Genomic DNA, 15,156 nt, shown 5'->3' on the forward strand with positions numbered 1-15,156 from the left:
TTTTTACTTTCTGTCCCCAGAGTCAGAACTAAACAGGGTGAAGAGCTTTCAGTTTCTATGCTCCTCATATCGGAATAAACTCTTAGAAACCTGCAGATCCGCTGCTACTCTCAGTTCTTTAAATCAAGGCTGAAGACCTTTCTTTTTGATGCTGCCTTTCTTTAAATTACTAATACTAAATGCTACTATCCTTGTCTTTTTACTGTAACTCCAACCTGCTATTGGACTGCAGATGGAAATTAGCCCTTGGGTACAATCTGGCTCATTTACGTGTACGTTGGCAGGTTCATCATGTGCATGGCCTGAATTAATAAATAAATAAATAAATAATAAAAATAATTAATACTCTTTAATACTTTCTTTAAATTTCTTATGCTGCACTGTAACTTTTTTCTGTTTTATGTTTCTATTTGTTTTTAACTGTCTATCATGTGTTTATTAGTTTTAATGTATGATTTTTAACTGTTGTACCTGGTTTTATCTGTTTAACTGATTTTGTGTAAAGCACTTTGAATCGCCCTGTGCTGGAAATGTGCTCTACAGATAAAGCGCCTTGCCTTGCCTAATGCCTTTAATAAAAAAAGATAGGAAAATCCAACCTTTACGGACACCAATGTTCTTTGTGAATGAATAATGTATTGTAAATAAATAAATCTTCTTCCTTAAAATACAGGAGGCATAAGTATACACCCCCCCCCCCCATGTTAAAATACAGGGGGCATAAGTCTACCCCCCTTATGTTAAATGCCTATAGAAGCAAGGATTTAGTTCTTTTCATTTTCTTTTTTAAGATGATTTTTTGGGCATTTTCGGCCTTTATTTTTGACAGGACAGATGAAGACATGAAAGGGGAGAGAGGGGGGGGGGGGGCATGCAGCAAAAGGCTGCAGGTCGGAATCAAACCCACTGCATAGAGGAGTAAACCTCTATATATGGGCGCTTGCCCTACCAAGTGAGCTACCTGGGCGCCATATTTGCAGTTCTAAAGCCTTTCTTTGAAATTGTCCCTTAACATTCAGTCAGTGGAATCTGTCCTACCAGAGGTGAAGAATACAAACTGGATAAGATCTGATCTTGTTATATAAAGTCAAGAACGAGTCCCAGTGTGTCATCAGACGCTGGTGAGACACAGCGAGGCGTTGGTGCCGCCAAATCCAAACGAGTTTGTGAGGGCGACCCGTGGGCCCCGAGCGTGCCACGGCTGCGCTGTGCAGGGAACGTAATTCAGGCTGAACTCTGGCTCGGTGCGGTCCAGGTTGAGCGTCTGGGGCAGGACCCCGTGGTAGCAGGCCAGAGCGGTGAAGGCCGCCTCGAGGGCCCCGGCGGCCCCCAGCAAATGCCCCGTGGCTCCCTTGGTGGAGGAGACAGCCAGGGTGTCAAGACTTTGCTGGAAGAGCCTCTTGATGGCGGCGTTTTCCGCCGCATCACCCAGAGGCGTGGACGTGGCGTGAGCGTTGACGTACGTCACATCTGCCGGGGAGACGCCTGCATCCCTGAGGGCCGCGGACATGCATCTGTAAAGACAGGGGTCACAGTTAACTCACGTGGGACTCTACTGTGTCCCCCCTGCAGGCAGATGAACCCACTGTACTGTACAGTAACAACGTAGGGGTGGGGGGAACACAACAATGGCATTTATAGTGAGTTTTGTGTCCGACATCTTTTTCAATTGATTGTTTCTCCCACAATTGATATTTTTTAATCTATTGGGTTTTTTTTAACCAATAATTGACCTAAATAATTTTTGTCTTTATAGGCTCATGCTGACGGCGACTACATCATATCTGTGAAGATCCATGTTATGTTCTTCTTTACAAACAAAATAAAGGTCAGACTGACTGACATGTGATGTCATTCTTCTTAGAATCAGTTATTAGAAATGTCTCCTGATATATTGTCTCTATTCAATTGTGTTTTTTTGTTAAAGGAAATCACAATGCTCAATACTATTATTCCCAATTTATACATTCTTTCTTTGGTGTTTTTTATTTTTACTTTGGAATATTTGTTCTTGTATTCTGTCCTATTAATTATTTCTTGTATATTCTATGTGTGTGATATTTATTGCTGAACTGAAATTGCTGACATCAGTGAAATCTCCTATTGAATCGCAATGAATGAAAATGGCAGTACAAATGGAAGGGGCACCCATGTATCGTGCAATAATCAAATCGTGACAGAAGCACATGGTCCCAGCCATACTGTACCTCTACAGTAATCTACCCACATGTGTGGGGTGTTGGGGGATACTAAAGCAGAGTTTAGACCAGCAGAACCAGGTTTTATTGTCACAGCCAAGCTTGCGTTTTGCAGTTGGAAGATCCCACGTAGACCAGAGTAGAACGGCTTAAACTCGTGATGGAGACTTAGAAGACTGGAGACTTCGCTTCTTTTCTTAATACCCAAAAAACTAGCTACATCTGCTTTGTGAGATAGATTGAGGGTGCAACATAGAGAGGCTTTGGGTACGAGTTAACAGAATATATAGGAATATTGGGGTGCTGTTCTTTGTGTGACTAATAATTTTATTTTTTTGATTTTCTACTCTTTATTGATGCCCTATGGGTGAATTACTACTTGCACTCTGTTGTTATAACACACAGGCCTGAAATACACAAACAGGTCCCATACAGGCACTAATGGAAAGATGTCAGAGTGGGGACCAATGCCATGAGCGGCTGGTGGGGGTCCGGTGCCTTGCTGAAGAGCACCTTGGCAGTGCCCAGGAGGTGAACTGGCATCTCTCCAGCTACCAGTCCACCACCAGACTTTTGGTCCGAACGGGCTCTTGAACCGGCAACCCTCCCGTTCTCACCAAACTCCATACGGACTGAGCTACAGCCATCCAATGTTTATCTAGCCGTATAGTGTTTCTTCTTTCTCTCTCCCCCTTTTTGAAATGTTACCATGTCCAATAAAATACACATTTGTACCTGTATTTATGTGTCATGCTAAAATGAACAAAAACTTAACTGACAAAAGAAAAGCAAGTACTGGAGGAAAGTGCAACAAATAAACCAAATATTGTGTGGCAGAGATGTGTGTTTTTGTCGGAAACTACTCGCCTTCATAAGGGACAGTAGTTTTGTGGCATTATATACAGTACATTATTTGAAAAAAGTAAATGGAAGCAGGAAATATTGTCCCTAAACTGAACTGAAACCCTAAACTGAGTCACCTGAACGCTCCATCTCCATCAGCGGTGGGTGCGGTGATGTGGCTGGCATCCCCTGAGAGTCCATAACCCAGGATCTCAGCGTAGATCCTGGCTCCTCTCTCCACGGCGTGGTCCAGCTCCTCCAACAGGAGCACCGCTGCTCCTTCGCCCATCACGAAGCCCTCTCTCTCCGGGTGGAAGGGTCTGGATGCCTGCGTGGGGTTGTCGTTCCATTTGGTGGCGAGGGCGCGCGCCCTGGCAAAGCCCGCCATCGACAGAGCCCCCACGCAGGACTCCGTTCCCCCTGCAACCATGGCAACTGCATCCCCGTGGGCAATAAACCTGGCTGCATCGCCTATGGCGTGTGCGCCTGTGGTGCATGCTGTGGATACCGCATGGTTGGGACCCTTCAGCTTGTGTTTGATGCTGATGTGGCCAGCAGCCATGTTGACAAGGATGCGAGGCACAAAGAAGGGACTGACTTTTTTGTAGCCTTTTTCTCGGAAGGCAGTGGCGGTGCGAGAGATTTCATCCAGTGACACCATGCCCATGCCAACAGCCACCCCAGTGTTGAGCTGTTCCTCTGGGGTTTTGGGGTACCAACCTGAGTCCTCCAGAGCCAGCTGGGCAGCTCCGAGGGCCATTACAGTGGCAGGGGACATGCTGTTGATCTCCCCAAGGGAGGCAAAGCTCTCCTCCCTAAACTGCCCCGGGTTGTCTCCTCTGGGCACCAGTGCTGCCACTTTACAGGGGACGGAGCTGTACTCCTCTGAGCGAAGAGCAACAATCCCACTCTGTCCTTTAATCAGGTTGTCCCAGGGTAGTGCAGTCCCCGTCCCCAGAGGACACACCAGCCCTATGCCAGTAATAACAACCCTCCTTTTGGGATTTCCAGAGCTGTGGTGCCTGGAGTCTTGGTTTGGACAAACACAGACCGTCTTTTGAAGAAATGTCCTTATGTTTTGTGGTCTCAGCTGGAGTTTAGTCCAACGTGATAGTGATAGAGCAGACATGCTGTTATCTCTGTCAACTTTGACACTGCTGACTGTAGCTCGTAGCTTTGGTGAATCCCCTCTTAATATCAGAGGAATAAATGTATAAAACCAAAGTTGAAATGTCCCCCAGATACAACGGAAGTTTGTAACTCACTCCGCCGAGCACTACTTTGAAGTTATCTGTCCATTTTTGCATTTTATAAAACGAGAAAACTGGTACATCCTTGAAACCTGGACAGATGCTAGATGGGATCCGCAAGACGTGTCAACGTCAAAGGACGTGCCTCGTTGCCCGCCTCATTCGGCCTCGGATTGGCTTAACCGGGTGTTCTTACCCTGTCCTTAACCAATCCCCACTCCCCAGGCCTAACCATCGATCCTTCTAGCAGATCCGATTTAGGATTTCCCACTCTTGCTATTCTTAGGTAGCATGTTTGAACGCCAAATTTGCTTAACATGTGAACAATAAATAAAAAAAATGAAATTCAACCGACTGAGCAAGAAAACATATAACCGTGCCTTATGAAAAACAATCGTGGTAAAATACAATTATAATTATTTATATATATATTTTTAAGCTGCAAACACATTTTCAGGCGTTGAAAGGTCAGCTAAACCCAGGACCCGTAGAGCTATGTACCTTCTCTGAATCCCAATACCGTGCTATGTACCGACAACACCATTAGCATTAAAGCTAGCTGACATACTCAGACGCAGAACTGTGAGTACTTTTGGGTTGTTCAAGAAAAAACCGGTATGGCTGTGTCACCAGCAGTGACAACATTGTGTGAAAATCCAAATGAAGTCTTTCTAGACGTTGCGAAGTTGTTACTTACATACGCAGATAACATTTTAAGGTAAGCCCGTGAACTTAACGACAAAGTAGCAAACGTTAATGTCTATCATGAGCAGGCTAGTGTAGCTACCGCTAGCATGGCTGTATGCTAAGCCCCGATACATACAATCCTCACTTAACTTAGCTAGCTAAGTATCAGTCAATAGGGTGGGTTTTTATCATAGTATTGACTATCCAGGAAGCTGTTTTAATTTGTCTCTTTATTCACATCTACCTCTCCCAACTTTGTCTCTGGAATTCACTGTGGAGTGAGACAAAAGTTAACTTGTCATGTTTCTTTGAGTAGAGTTAAGCATGAAATACGACTTTTTGTACAATGGTAAAGTATGGCATCACTGCCACATGTACAATAAACGACAACCCTAAATCTAATCTAATGACACCAATTTTATTATTAGATGGTTTATTTTTTTTCATTTATGAAGAAAAAACCCTATTGGTTTGGACATTTGTCTGCTCGGCCCCAGAGGAACTGAGTCTGAAGAGCCTGGAGGACACATCTACTTCCTCATACGTTATGATGTCACCTCCCAACAGGTATCCCAATGAGGAAAAGTACAGATCTATCCGCATAGGCAATCCTACATTCTCCACCAAGCTGCTGCCCATCAAAGGTGCTGTGGAATGCCTTTTTGAGATGGGATTTGAGGAGGTAAGGAATAAGCAACTGTCAGGTGGCTACTGTAATAACTTAAAGAGCCCTTGTTGATGTTTTTTTGGCTGTATCCCTTATGCTGACCAATAAGAGCATAATGCGCTTTACAGGTAGGCGGGCCAAGAGACTGAGTCCGTTTTCTAAATCTCCTAAAACAGTCATCTTCAGTATGTGCGTGAGTCTCCTAATAGAGCACCAGCCAACTGAGAGAGGGGTCTGGGAGGGTGGACAGGCGGGCGGGCCGGTGAGCCAGCAACCCCGGTAGACACACGCCGGCTGTCACGTCGGACTATGGAGCTTCTGAACTCTATCACCGTCCGAGCAAATTTGCAGTTGTCCATCAGTTTTCATAAAACTGCCCATAATTGAGCTCTACATAGCTGTTTTCTCGCATAAAAGGTCTCCGAAGTGAATTGAGTGATGAAATAGCAGATGAATATTGTAAAAGGTTTACAGTTGTTGACCACGGCAATCCGCTGTTTTGTGACTGTTGCGGCGCTTTGCATTGTGGGATACTGTAGGTGAGATAGACTGGTCCGAGGCATACTGGAGATTTTTTCTGTATCAGTCGGACATCAGGGTATTTTTGGCCTACTGCAGATGTTGGTTTTGTTTGCGTACTGCATACAACATGCTACATTCAGGACAAATCAGTACGCACTGCTAGTATAGTATGTGGTTTTGAAAATGGCCGGAGTGTTTTAGGCAAATAATCTGCAGCAATGGGCAGTATGAGAAACATAATATATTCTTTAAACATAGACGCATGTAAACCTAGTCTAGGAGACCCCAAGAGTACAGACATGATGCTGAAAAGGAGTATAATAGTGGCTCTTTAAAGCCAGTTTTTGTGGTGTACCACTTGCTTCATTGCCTAGAGTCTGCTTAGTTATCCGTCATTGGCCTAAGTAAGTAAGTATTGAATAGAGTAAATAATATCACATCACCTTTTTTCAGGCTGAGACCCATCTCGTCTTCTCCAAGTCTGCATCAGTGGAGCAGCTGAAGCTCGTCAGGGAATCCATAGCAGCCGAGAGGGATCAGAGGCTCTGTGGAGGACAGCCGGTCCAACCGACTGCTCAGGCAGCCTCCGTCTCAGCCTCAGCCTCATCCTCATCCTCATCCTCATCCTCCGCCTCCGCCTCTGCCTCCACCTCAGCCTCAGTGAGCTCTGCTGCTGCATCCAGTCAGCCAGTTTCACCACCTCCATTACAACCTTCATCCTTGGTAAAGATTTAATACTTTTATTTTTCTCTTGGGGGGGAAAATACAGTATTTTCACTGTGTTGTTTTTGAACACACTACATTGCTAGACAGGTTCCCCGAGCTGTTGTTTGGTGCCTTGCTCAAGAGTTCCTCTGCAGTGTCCAGGAGGTGAACTGGCACATCTAAAGCTACCAGTCCACACTCACTGTACGTAGGTTCATACTGGGACCAACCCAGCTCCCTACGGACTCAGCTACTCTCACAAATGCGCCCCTCCCTGGGTTAAAGGACAGAATTTGGGATTGAACATATGTTTAGATGTTAGATGTGATATTTTAGCAAAGTTTATTCCCCCTTTTTTTTTTACTAAGATCATATTTATATGAAATTAAAAATGTACAAGCCTTATAATGGTCATCTAATCTTTCTAATTTGTGTTGAAGCCCTGATTTGTGTCCATACAACATAACATACTCCGTGCTTTGGTCTGTGCAGGGACTTGAACCGCAACCCTCAGGTTCCAACCCAACTCCCCCACCCCTATGACTAATCATTTTAGGTCTACGGCGAACTGTAGACGGTAGGACCAGTATGGACCAGTGTGGCTCTCAGGCTCCAGCTCCTGTACTGTTGTACTGATGTCAGCCTGGTTTACTCTTCCAGTGGCAGTAATAACCGTTCATTTAGCAGCTCAGAATGGACACTGGTTGAAATATTCGGTTTTTATATGTTTGCTAGATTTTTGGAAAAAGGTCATTCCACTTCAAATGTGCTCATTGGTGGCTATAGTAAACACATTGGGACTTATGGTTATTATCCATCCTCATTATTAATAATCTTATTATTTTAAGATGTCGAGGAAGGATTTGCAGTTTTTCTTTCTAAGTGAAGCGACGGGAGCAAAGAAAACATGACATTAGGATGTGTCATAGCTTTTTAAAAAGAGGAACAACATTCCACCCGTTCCAACATTATACCCCACCCCTTATACATTAGGGTCCCTTACATCTCTGATGAACATCTGCTCATACCTCATTCATTCATGATACATTGTCATCCTCTCTCTACTTTTCATTATTGGTCTGTGTGTAATCTGGCTGTGTTCTTGTCTTTCTACCAGGAGGACAGTATGAGCTTTTTTGTGACCCTCCAGTCAAACTTCCAGCACGTGTTGCTGTATGAAAACCCTGAGCTGCAGCGGAAAGCCAGGAGCCACATCCCTCACCAGAAGCTGTCCTCTGCTGCTGAACTCAAGCTGAAGGAGGCCAAAGAGGCAGATCCAGGTGAAGTTCCCCCACTCATTCAAAGAAATCCCACAATGGGGAAATTCCCAAAGTTGTGTATCTAGGATCAAACTGTATGCAAAGAAACAAATGCATGTTCCTCTAAACAGTGATCCAGAGCGACCAACGGACTTCCTTTCCTTTCCTTTCTGTAGAATGTAAACTTGGAATAGAAGACTTCCTGGTGCTGGAGTTGCTCAGATGGTTCAAACAGGACTTCTTCTCCTGGGTGGACTGTCTGCCCTGCAGCAGCTGCAAAGGCCCGACCCAGAACGCCAGCTCCCTCAGTCCCAGCACGGATGACGTCCGCTGGGGAGCACAGCGAGTGGAGAACCACTACTGTCAGAGCTGCCGGCTCTCCACCAGATTCCCCAGGTGTGTGTGTGTGTGTGTGTTTGTTTGTGTTTGTGTATTATTAATATCATATGTATCAATATTTTCACATGTATCATCTTTTAGTCTTATTTGGTTAATATTTAAATAGCTGTTTCTCTCTAAATTATCTGTTAATGTTATTTTATGACTAGATTATTACTAGAGATGCACCGAATCCAGATTTTTGGGGTTGGGCCAAATAGCAAATCCTCCTCCCATCCTCAGTCCGTTACCACAGTAACCGCAGCCTCTAAAATAGTCAAATGTAACAACCTAATGTTGAATTCACATCGTAGAACAGCACAATGCTAGCGCCAGATCAGTGACAGTTTTGTTTGGCAAATTTTCTCTAGCCGGTGTATGGCAAAGGCATGCTGGGGGGGAAATTAGAAAGCTAACGTTAGCTAACGAGGAGCAGCTGGCTGTTGGGTCGCTTTGGCCCCACTGTAAGGAGACTGAGAGAAGGGCTGACAGCCCGGGAGAAACTGCCTGGTTAACACCAGTCTTTAGCTGGGACTGTCCTTCCTTTGCTGTAGCTGACTTTGCTGCTGTCTGGAGATTCCTTCATGCACAACTTATATTCTGTTGGATGTTTCACACCAAATGTTTTAACAGGGGCAGTGTTGTGTGTTGTTTAGGCCCTAAACAACACCCTAAACTTTAGGGTCCTTGGCACCACGAGACATATCGGCATTGTAAAAGAGAACATGTAGCTCGACTTCTTTTGACTGAAAGTCCTGCCAAACATCACTTTTTCTGCTCATTTTCACTTTCTCACAGCCTGCTGCATTGAACGCTCCACCCTGTAATCAAGAGCGGCGGCGTTACGTCGACCAGTGTAGTGTGCCGAGTGCAAGCGTAGGGCTCGGTTCGCTGGGAAAAACATTCTAAGGTTCAGCAGAAACCCAACCCTGTCAAAAAGCCCAATATTGAGCCGAGTCCTGGTTTTGGTGGACCCCTATTTATTACTTAACCCAGCCTTCACGTCCTTTGTCACCCAGCACCACAGGTCAATTCTCAACCTGTGAGAAACGCTGTTTTGAGTGTTGTCATTCAACACCCAGTTTCAATACCTAAAGAAGTAATCCCATCAGTGTCAGTCAGCCAATCAGCATGCAGCATGCTTTTACCAAGATCTAATCAGGCCTGTGATTGGCTGTCTAACGTTACACGTCTTAGAGACACACAGGAAAAGCTCTATGTCACACAGAGATGGGCTAATGTGGTAGCAGCTGAAAAATAAATTATAAGATGTGTGTTGTAATGTGTAATGTCATTTCTTTTTTGTTAAAATAGATTTTACAAAATCTTTTTGGTATCAAAAATCATTTAGGAACTAGTATCAAAGTCACGGTATCGTTATTAGTACCGGTTTTATTTTTTTTAAAGATACCCAGCCCTACTTGTTAATACTGTAATGAAGCAGGTTAGGACCTGCTTTTTAACATTAAAGTCAGGATTAAGTTGCAGAAAGAGGAAGGCATGTTTTCGCTGCTTGCACATTTCGTTGTTAAATCACTGACTTTTATCTTGCAGTACTGTTAAAGGGTAGTGTTTTTTTTTTTTTTTACCTTGCATTGGTGACTAATGTGAACATCAATCTTTGAAACTGGTCCAGTATTGAGCGAGAACGCTGTGACCGGCAGCCCCGAACTGACAACTGTGCATCGTCAGTTTCTATCTGCTAAAAGTTCAGTTTTTGCAGCTGAAAGACTCAGATTATTATTCTAAGTGTCTGACAACATTATGGAAAAGATCCCTTTTCATAATGTTTTTTTGTACGTTTTCATCTCAATTTACCTTAAATGAACAACTTCGGAGTTATTGGAATGGTTATATGACTTTTTTTGAGATGAATGGTTGTCGTCTTGCTCCCCCCTAGTGCCTGTCAGCGATGTTAACAAATGACTTCACATAGGCCTGCACCCCCCATTCAGGAGCCGGCAAGCTAGAAGAACAAGGTAGCCATTTCACACTGTTGCCATGGCTCAGCCAGCAAAAAAGAAGAGGGAGGGGCCAGACACAAGTAAACATAGGAGCTCTGGGGGGAGCTCTATAGAGAAACCTGTAGGCGGGCTCTAAAATGAAACCTGTAGGCGGGCTCTACAATGAAACCTGTAGGCGGGCTCTACAATGAAACCTGTAGGGGCACTCTATAGAGAAACCTGTAGGGTGGGGCACTATGGAGAAACCTGTAGGGGGGGCTCTATGGAGAAACCTGTAGGGGGGGCTCTATAGAGACTGTGGGAGAGCTCTATAGAGAAACTGTAGGAGGGTCTATGAGAAACCTGTAGGGGGGCTCTATAGAGAAAACCTGTAGGAGGCTCTATAGAGAAACCTGTAGGGTGGGCGCTATCTAGAGAAAACCTGTAGGGGGGGCTCTATAGAGAAACCTGTAGGGGGGGCTCTATAGAGAAACCTGTAGGGGGCGCTCTATAGAGAAACCTGTAGGGGGCGCTCTATAGAGAAACCTGTGGGAGAGCTCTATAGAGAAACCTGTAGGGTGGGCGGCTCTATAGAGAAACCTGTAGGGGCGCTCTATAGAGAAACCTGTAGGGGGGGCTCTATAGAGAAACCAGTAGGGGGGGGGCTCTATAGAGAAACCTGTAAGAGGGCTCTATAGAGAAACCTGTAAGAGGGCTCTATAGAGAAACCTGTGGGGGGGCTCTATAGAGAAACCTGTAGGGGGGGCTATATAGAGAAACCTGTAGGGGGGGTCTATAGAGCCAGCAAAAAGAGAAAAAAACTCGAAGAAATTGCCTAAACTGCACCCATTTAAACAAACAATTGAATTAAGAGTTAATTTCAACCAAACCACATTGGTGATTGATGGAACAGTGGAAACATAAACCAAGACGTTTCATTTTTTCTCTCGACTTTGAATCAAGTGTGTTTTACAATGATAAATGTGATGTTTATTTAAATGGAGTCTGGTGGGTTTAACAAATTCAAAATGTTAAGGTTTTTCTTTCAAACAGTCATAAAGAATGTTAATGAATTTGACCACAAAACACAGAGAATAATGATTTCTCTGTATTGTTAATACCAGGTACAACAACCCTGAGAAGCTTCTTGAAACCAGGAGGGGGCGCTGCGGGGAGTGGGCTAACTGTTTCACGCTGTGCTGCCGAGCCCTGGGCCTTGAGGCCAGATACATCTGGGACAGCACAGGTATGTTCCTGACAGGCAGATATGGCGTTCCATTTACCTCGGAACTCAGGAGCCCCAGCTGGGAATGGCGTCACACCTGAGGGGAATGCGTCAGATTTTCATTGTTTTCATTAGCTCTAGCTAGGCTAGCCATTGCTAGCAATGCCAGTTTATAACAACGTACTACGCTGTTTTTTATGCATACAAACACCATAGCAACATGTCCACAGATAGAATATGGACAATTTAATGAGACACAAATAACACAGAAGTGCTTTCAACTGTATGTTTCTACAGCTTTCACTGCTGTTGATGCATGGGGCAGCCATGTTGGATTTTGAGCTCCCGGTACTGCAAGGCTCTGAGTTCCAATCTCGGAAGTCCGAGGTCAGGGGGCGTGTTTCCAACTTTGACCTCGGAAAATCCGACTGTCGCGTACAAATGGAAGGCACTATTACATTTTTACTTACACGCCTGTGTTTGACATTAAGAAGAAAGGTTGTTGACGAGGTGCTAGGGTTGCTCGATTATGGAAACATTCGTAATCCCGATTTATATTTGGTTAATATTGAAATCATTATTTAACACAATTACTCGTCTTTTGGAAAGATGTTACATTCACTGAACTTCAAAAACGGCTCATTGCGGGACTGGTTCTAGTGGCTGTAATTCTGCATCAAGGCTGAATTTCAGGAAAGATACAGTATTCAGATACAGTATTAGGGGACCACTAAGGTCTATATAAAAGAGACTCCAGATACAGTATTAGGGACCACTAAGGTCTATATAAAAGAGACTTCAGAGACAGTATTAGGGGACCACTAAGGTCTATATAAAGAGACTTCAGATACAGTATTAGGGACCACTAAGGTCTATATAAAAGAGACTTCAGATACAGTATTAGGGGACCACTAAGACTTCAGACACAGTATTTTCTCCGATTAATCTGTTTTTGTGATTTTTATAGAACCAAAACCATCATCACATTACAATTTTGATTAATTGCACACCCCCTACTAGGCATCCTTATTACCAGCCAGTTATTTTAATCAGCAATCTCAACTCAAGTTCTACTTTGTAGCTTTTGTATATTTTTATTTTTTCTAGCTGGAACATTTATAGGACTGCAACCACCAATCATTTTCATTACCGATTTAATGTGTGTATTAATTTCTGGATGAATGGATGAGTTGTTTGGTCTCTGAAATGGTGAGAAATGAGGATCAGTGTTCCCCAAAGCCCAAGATGACGTCCTCTGTCTTCTTTTGTCCACAACTCAAGTATATTTAGTTTGCTGTCACAGAGGAGAGAAGAAACTAGAACATATTCACATTTAACAAGCTGACATCAGAGAATTTTAACTTTTTCTTTAAAAATGACTCAAACTGATTAATCTATTTTCAGAATAGTTGGTAATTAATGAAATTATTGAAAACTAATGGATTAATCTTTGCAGCTCTTAATTTAGTTTAGTTAATTGATTAGTTGATTGCCAGGAAATGAATCTGTAACTGATAATTGATCATTTTGAGCATTAAAAGAAAAGAAACCAACATTCTCTGGTTCTGGCATCATCTGGAAAAGTGGACATGGGTCGACTTCTGTTTTCTAAGATCAAGAACAAACTTTCTCACTTGGTGTTAATATTATTTATCAGCAGAGAGGTCCAGAAGAAGAGGGTACAGAACAGAGCAGCATCAATGACAACAGACGTGACGTCGATTAGGTCGGACAACGTGAATATGTATTTTAAAGGAGGAAATGTAATTGGGAAATCCAATCAGCTGAGCCATCAGCTGGTGTGCTGGCTTAGGGACTATCAGCTATGAGCTGAGAGAATAGCCGAGCTCGACTCTAACCTGCCAGAACTTACTCTATGCTTCTTGTTTGGCACTATTAGATTATTTCCCTAAGTAGCCCTAATATGTAAAGTGAATGAAAGGCTGGGTGAAAATGCGTATGGTTCTGTGTGATGTTTCAGACCACGTGTGGACAGAGGTTTACTCGGTGGCTCAGCGCCGCTGGCTGCACTGTGACTCCTGTGAGAACGGCTGTGATAAGCCTCTGCTGTATGAGGTTGGCTGGGGGAAGAAACTGGCCTACGTTCTGGCTTTCTCTAAGGACCAGGTCAGGCAAATGGACATTACATACTACTACTACTACTACTACTACAGCCTTTACTACTGCTACTACTGTCAGTTGTTGCACAATTAATCGCAATTGAATTGAAATCACAATGAGGACTAGTGCAATATCCAAATCACAGTGGGTCGCAATATTTGTTAATGGCAAAAATGTGTCAAACCATCTGTTTGCCACAGAGCCTTGCACAAATCACACTATAATCATTTCAATTTCTTTCAATGATAATAATTTTCAATGAAAATGGGAATAATGACACCAAAACGATCACTCCCTCCAATATTGTGAATCATATCACAATCGCAATATCAGTCAAAATAATCACAATTTGATATTTTACTCATATCGTGAAGCCCAACTGGTATCAGTCCGTTTTAGTTTTTATAGTTTTGTGATTTCTGGCGGTCCGTTAAAAATTGAAACCAACAATGTTTAGTCCGTCTCTTAGGGCTGCAGGATATACAGAAGGAAAGTATGCAATGTGCAATAAATTTGTTGAATATCGGGACAAACAATATTGTTTGTGTTAAAAAAACAAAACATAACAATATTATATTATTCAGATATTAAAGTGTTCTCAGTCTTGCCCTTCTGCTGCTTTCAGTATTCTGCTACAACTAAAAACATTGCTTGTTGAATTTAAAACAGACAAAAGGAAATGAATTTGTGTGTTGCGTGTGTGTGTTGCGTGTGCGCGTTTTGCAGGTGGTTGACGTGACATGGAGGTATTCCTGCAAACATCCAGAGGTGTTGTCGAGAAGGACCAGGGTTCAGGAGGCCTGGCTGCTGCACACCATTAATGGGCTCAACACCCGGGTAAATTTTAGCCCATTCACACATAAGACTACTTTCCCTGGTGAGTCTGATGTAAAGCACTTTCCATCTGCTCTGACACCTAAGAGGCAGCAGGCCCTGACTCCGGCCAGGAAGAAGGAGCTGACAGAGAGGCTGCTCGTCGAGCTGGTGGAGTTTATTTCCCCCAAGAAACCCAAACCAGGAGAGCTGGGGGGACGCAACTCTGGCTCTCTGGCCTGGAGGATGGCACGGGGGGAGACGAGAAAGGCCGATACAGGGACTTCCACACAGGTACACTCTAATTTATATGGTGTTATAATTGAGCTTACCCATTATCACCCTTGTTTGTGTGTTGCCAGACTGCAGTTTATGTGTTTACTCCTTGTGTGTGTGTGTTTTCAGGCTGCAGGTTATTAGTTTACTCCTTGTGTGTGTTGTCAGGCTGCAGGTTATGTGTTTACTCCTTGTGTGTGTGTGTGTTGTTAGGCTGCAGGTTATGTGTTTACTCCTTGTGTGTGTGTGTTGTCAGGCTGCAGGTTATG

The 15,156-nt window shown here is 43.7% G+C and overlaps 2 protein-coding genes across 3 annotated transcripts in view; one reads left to right on the plus strand and one right to left on the minus strand.

Moving 5' to 3' along the window:
* oxsm (3-oxoacyl-ACP synthase, mitochondrial) overlaps positions 1–4,520 on the minus strand; it is a 15,163-nt gene extending 10,643 nt beyond the window's left edge. The window contains exons 1-2 of the mRNA XM_032522414.1: positions 3,179–4,520; positions 1,014–1,514 (exon numbers count right to left, since the gene is read on the minus strand). Of these exons, the coding sequence (XP_032378305.1) occupies positions 1,112–1,514; positions 3,179–4,170 (1,395 nt within the window). The 5' untranslated portion in view covers positions 4,171–4,520 and the 3' untranslated portion in view covers positions 1,014–1,111. The remainder of the gene's footprint in view (positions 1–1,013; positions 1,515–3,178) is intronic.
* A 251-nt stretch (positions 4,521–4,771) lies between these two features.
* Positions 4,772–15,156, plus strand: part of ngly1 (N-glycanase 1) — a 12,340-nt gene continuing 1,955 nt past the window's right edge. The window contains exons 1-9 of one of the 2 annotated variants that reach the window (XM_032522339.1): positions 4,772–5,009; positions 5,546–5,660; positions 6,621–6,890; positions 7,990–8,152; positions 8,308–8,527; positions 11,577–11,698; positions 13,659–13,804; positions 14,525–14,635; positions 14,720–14,952. In XM_032522339.1, the coding sequence (XP_032378230.1) occupies positions 4,909–5,009; positions 5,546–5,660; positions 6,621–6,890; positions 7,990–8,152; positions 8,308–8,527; positions 11,577–11,698; positions 13,659–13,804; positions 14,525–14,635; positions 14,720–14,952 (1,481 nt within the window). In that variant the 5' untranslated portion in view covers positions 4,772–4,908. The remainder of the gene's footprint in view (positions 5,010–5,545; positions 5,661–6,620; positions 6,891–7,989; positions 8,153–8,307; positions 8,528–11,576; positions 11,699–13,658; positions 13,805–14,524; positions 14,636–14,719; positions 14,953–15,156) is intronic. The other variant, XM_032522340.1, reaches the window with a different exon arrangement.

Source organism: Etheostoma spectabile, chromosome 8 (assembly GCF_008692095.1).
Source record: "Etheostoma spectabile isolate EspeVRDwgs_2016 chromosome 8, UIUC_Espe_1.0, whole genome shotgun sequence".
In the NCBI taxonomy this organism is placed as follows: domain Eukaryota; kingdom Metazoa; phylum Chordata; class Actinopteri; order Perciformes; family Percidae; genus Etheostoma; species Etheostoma spectabile.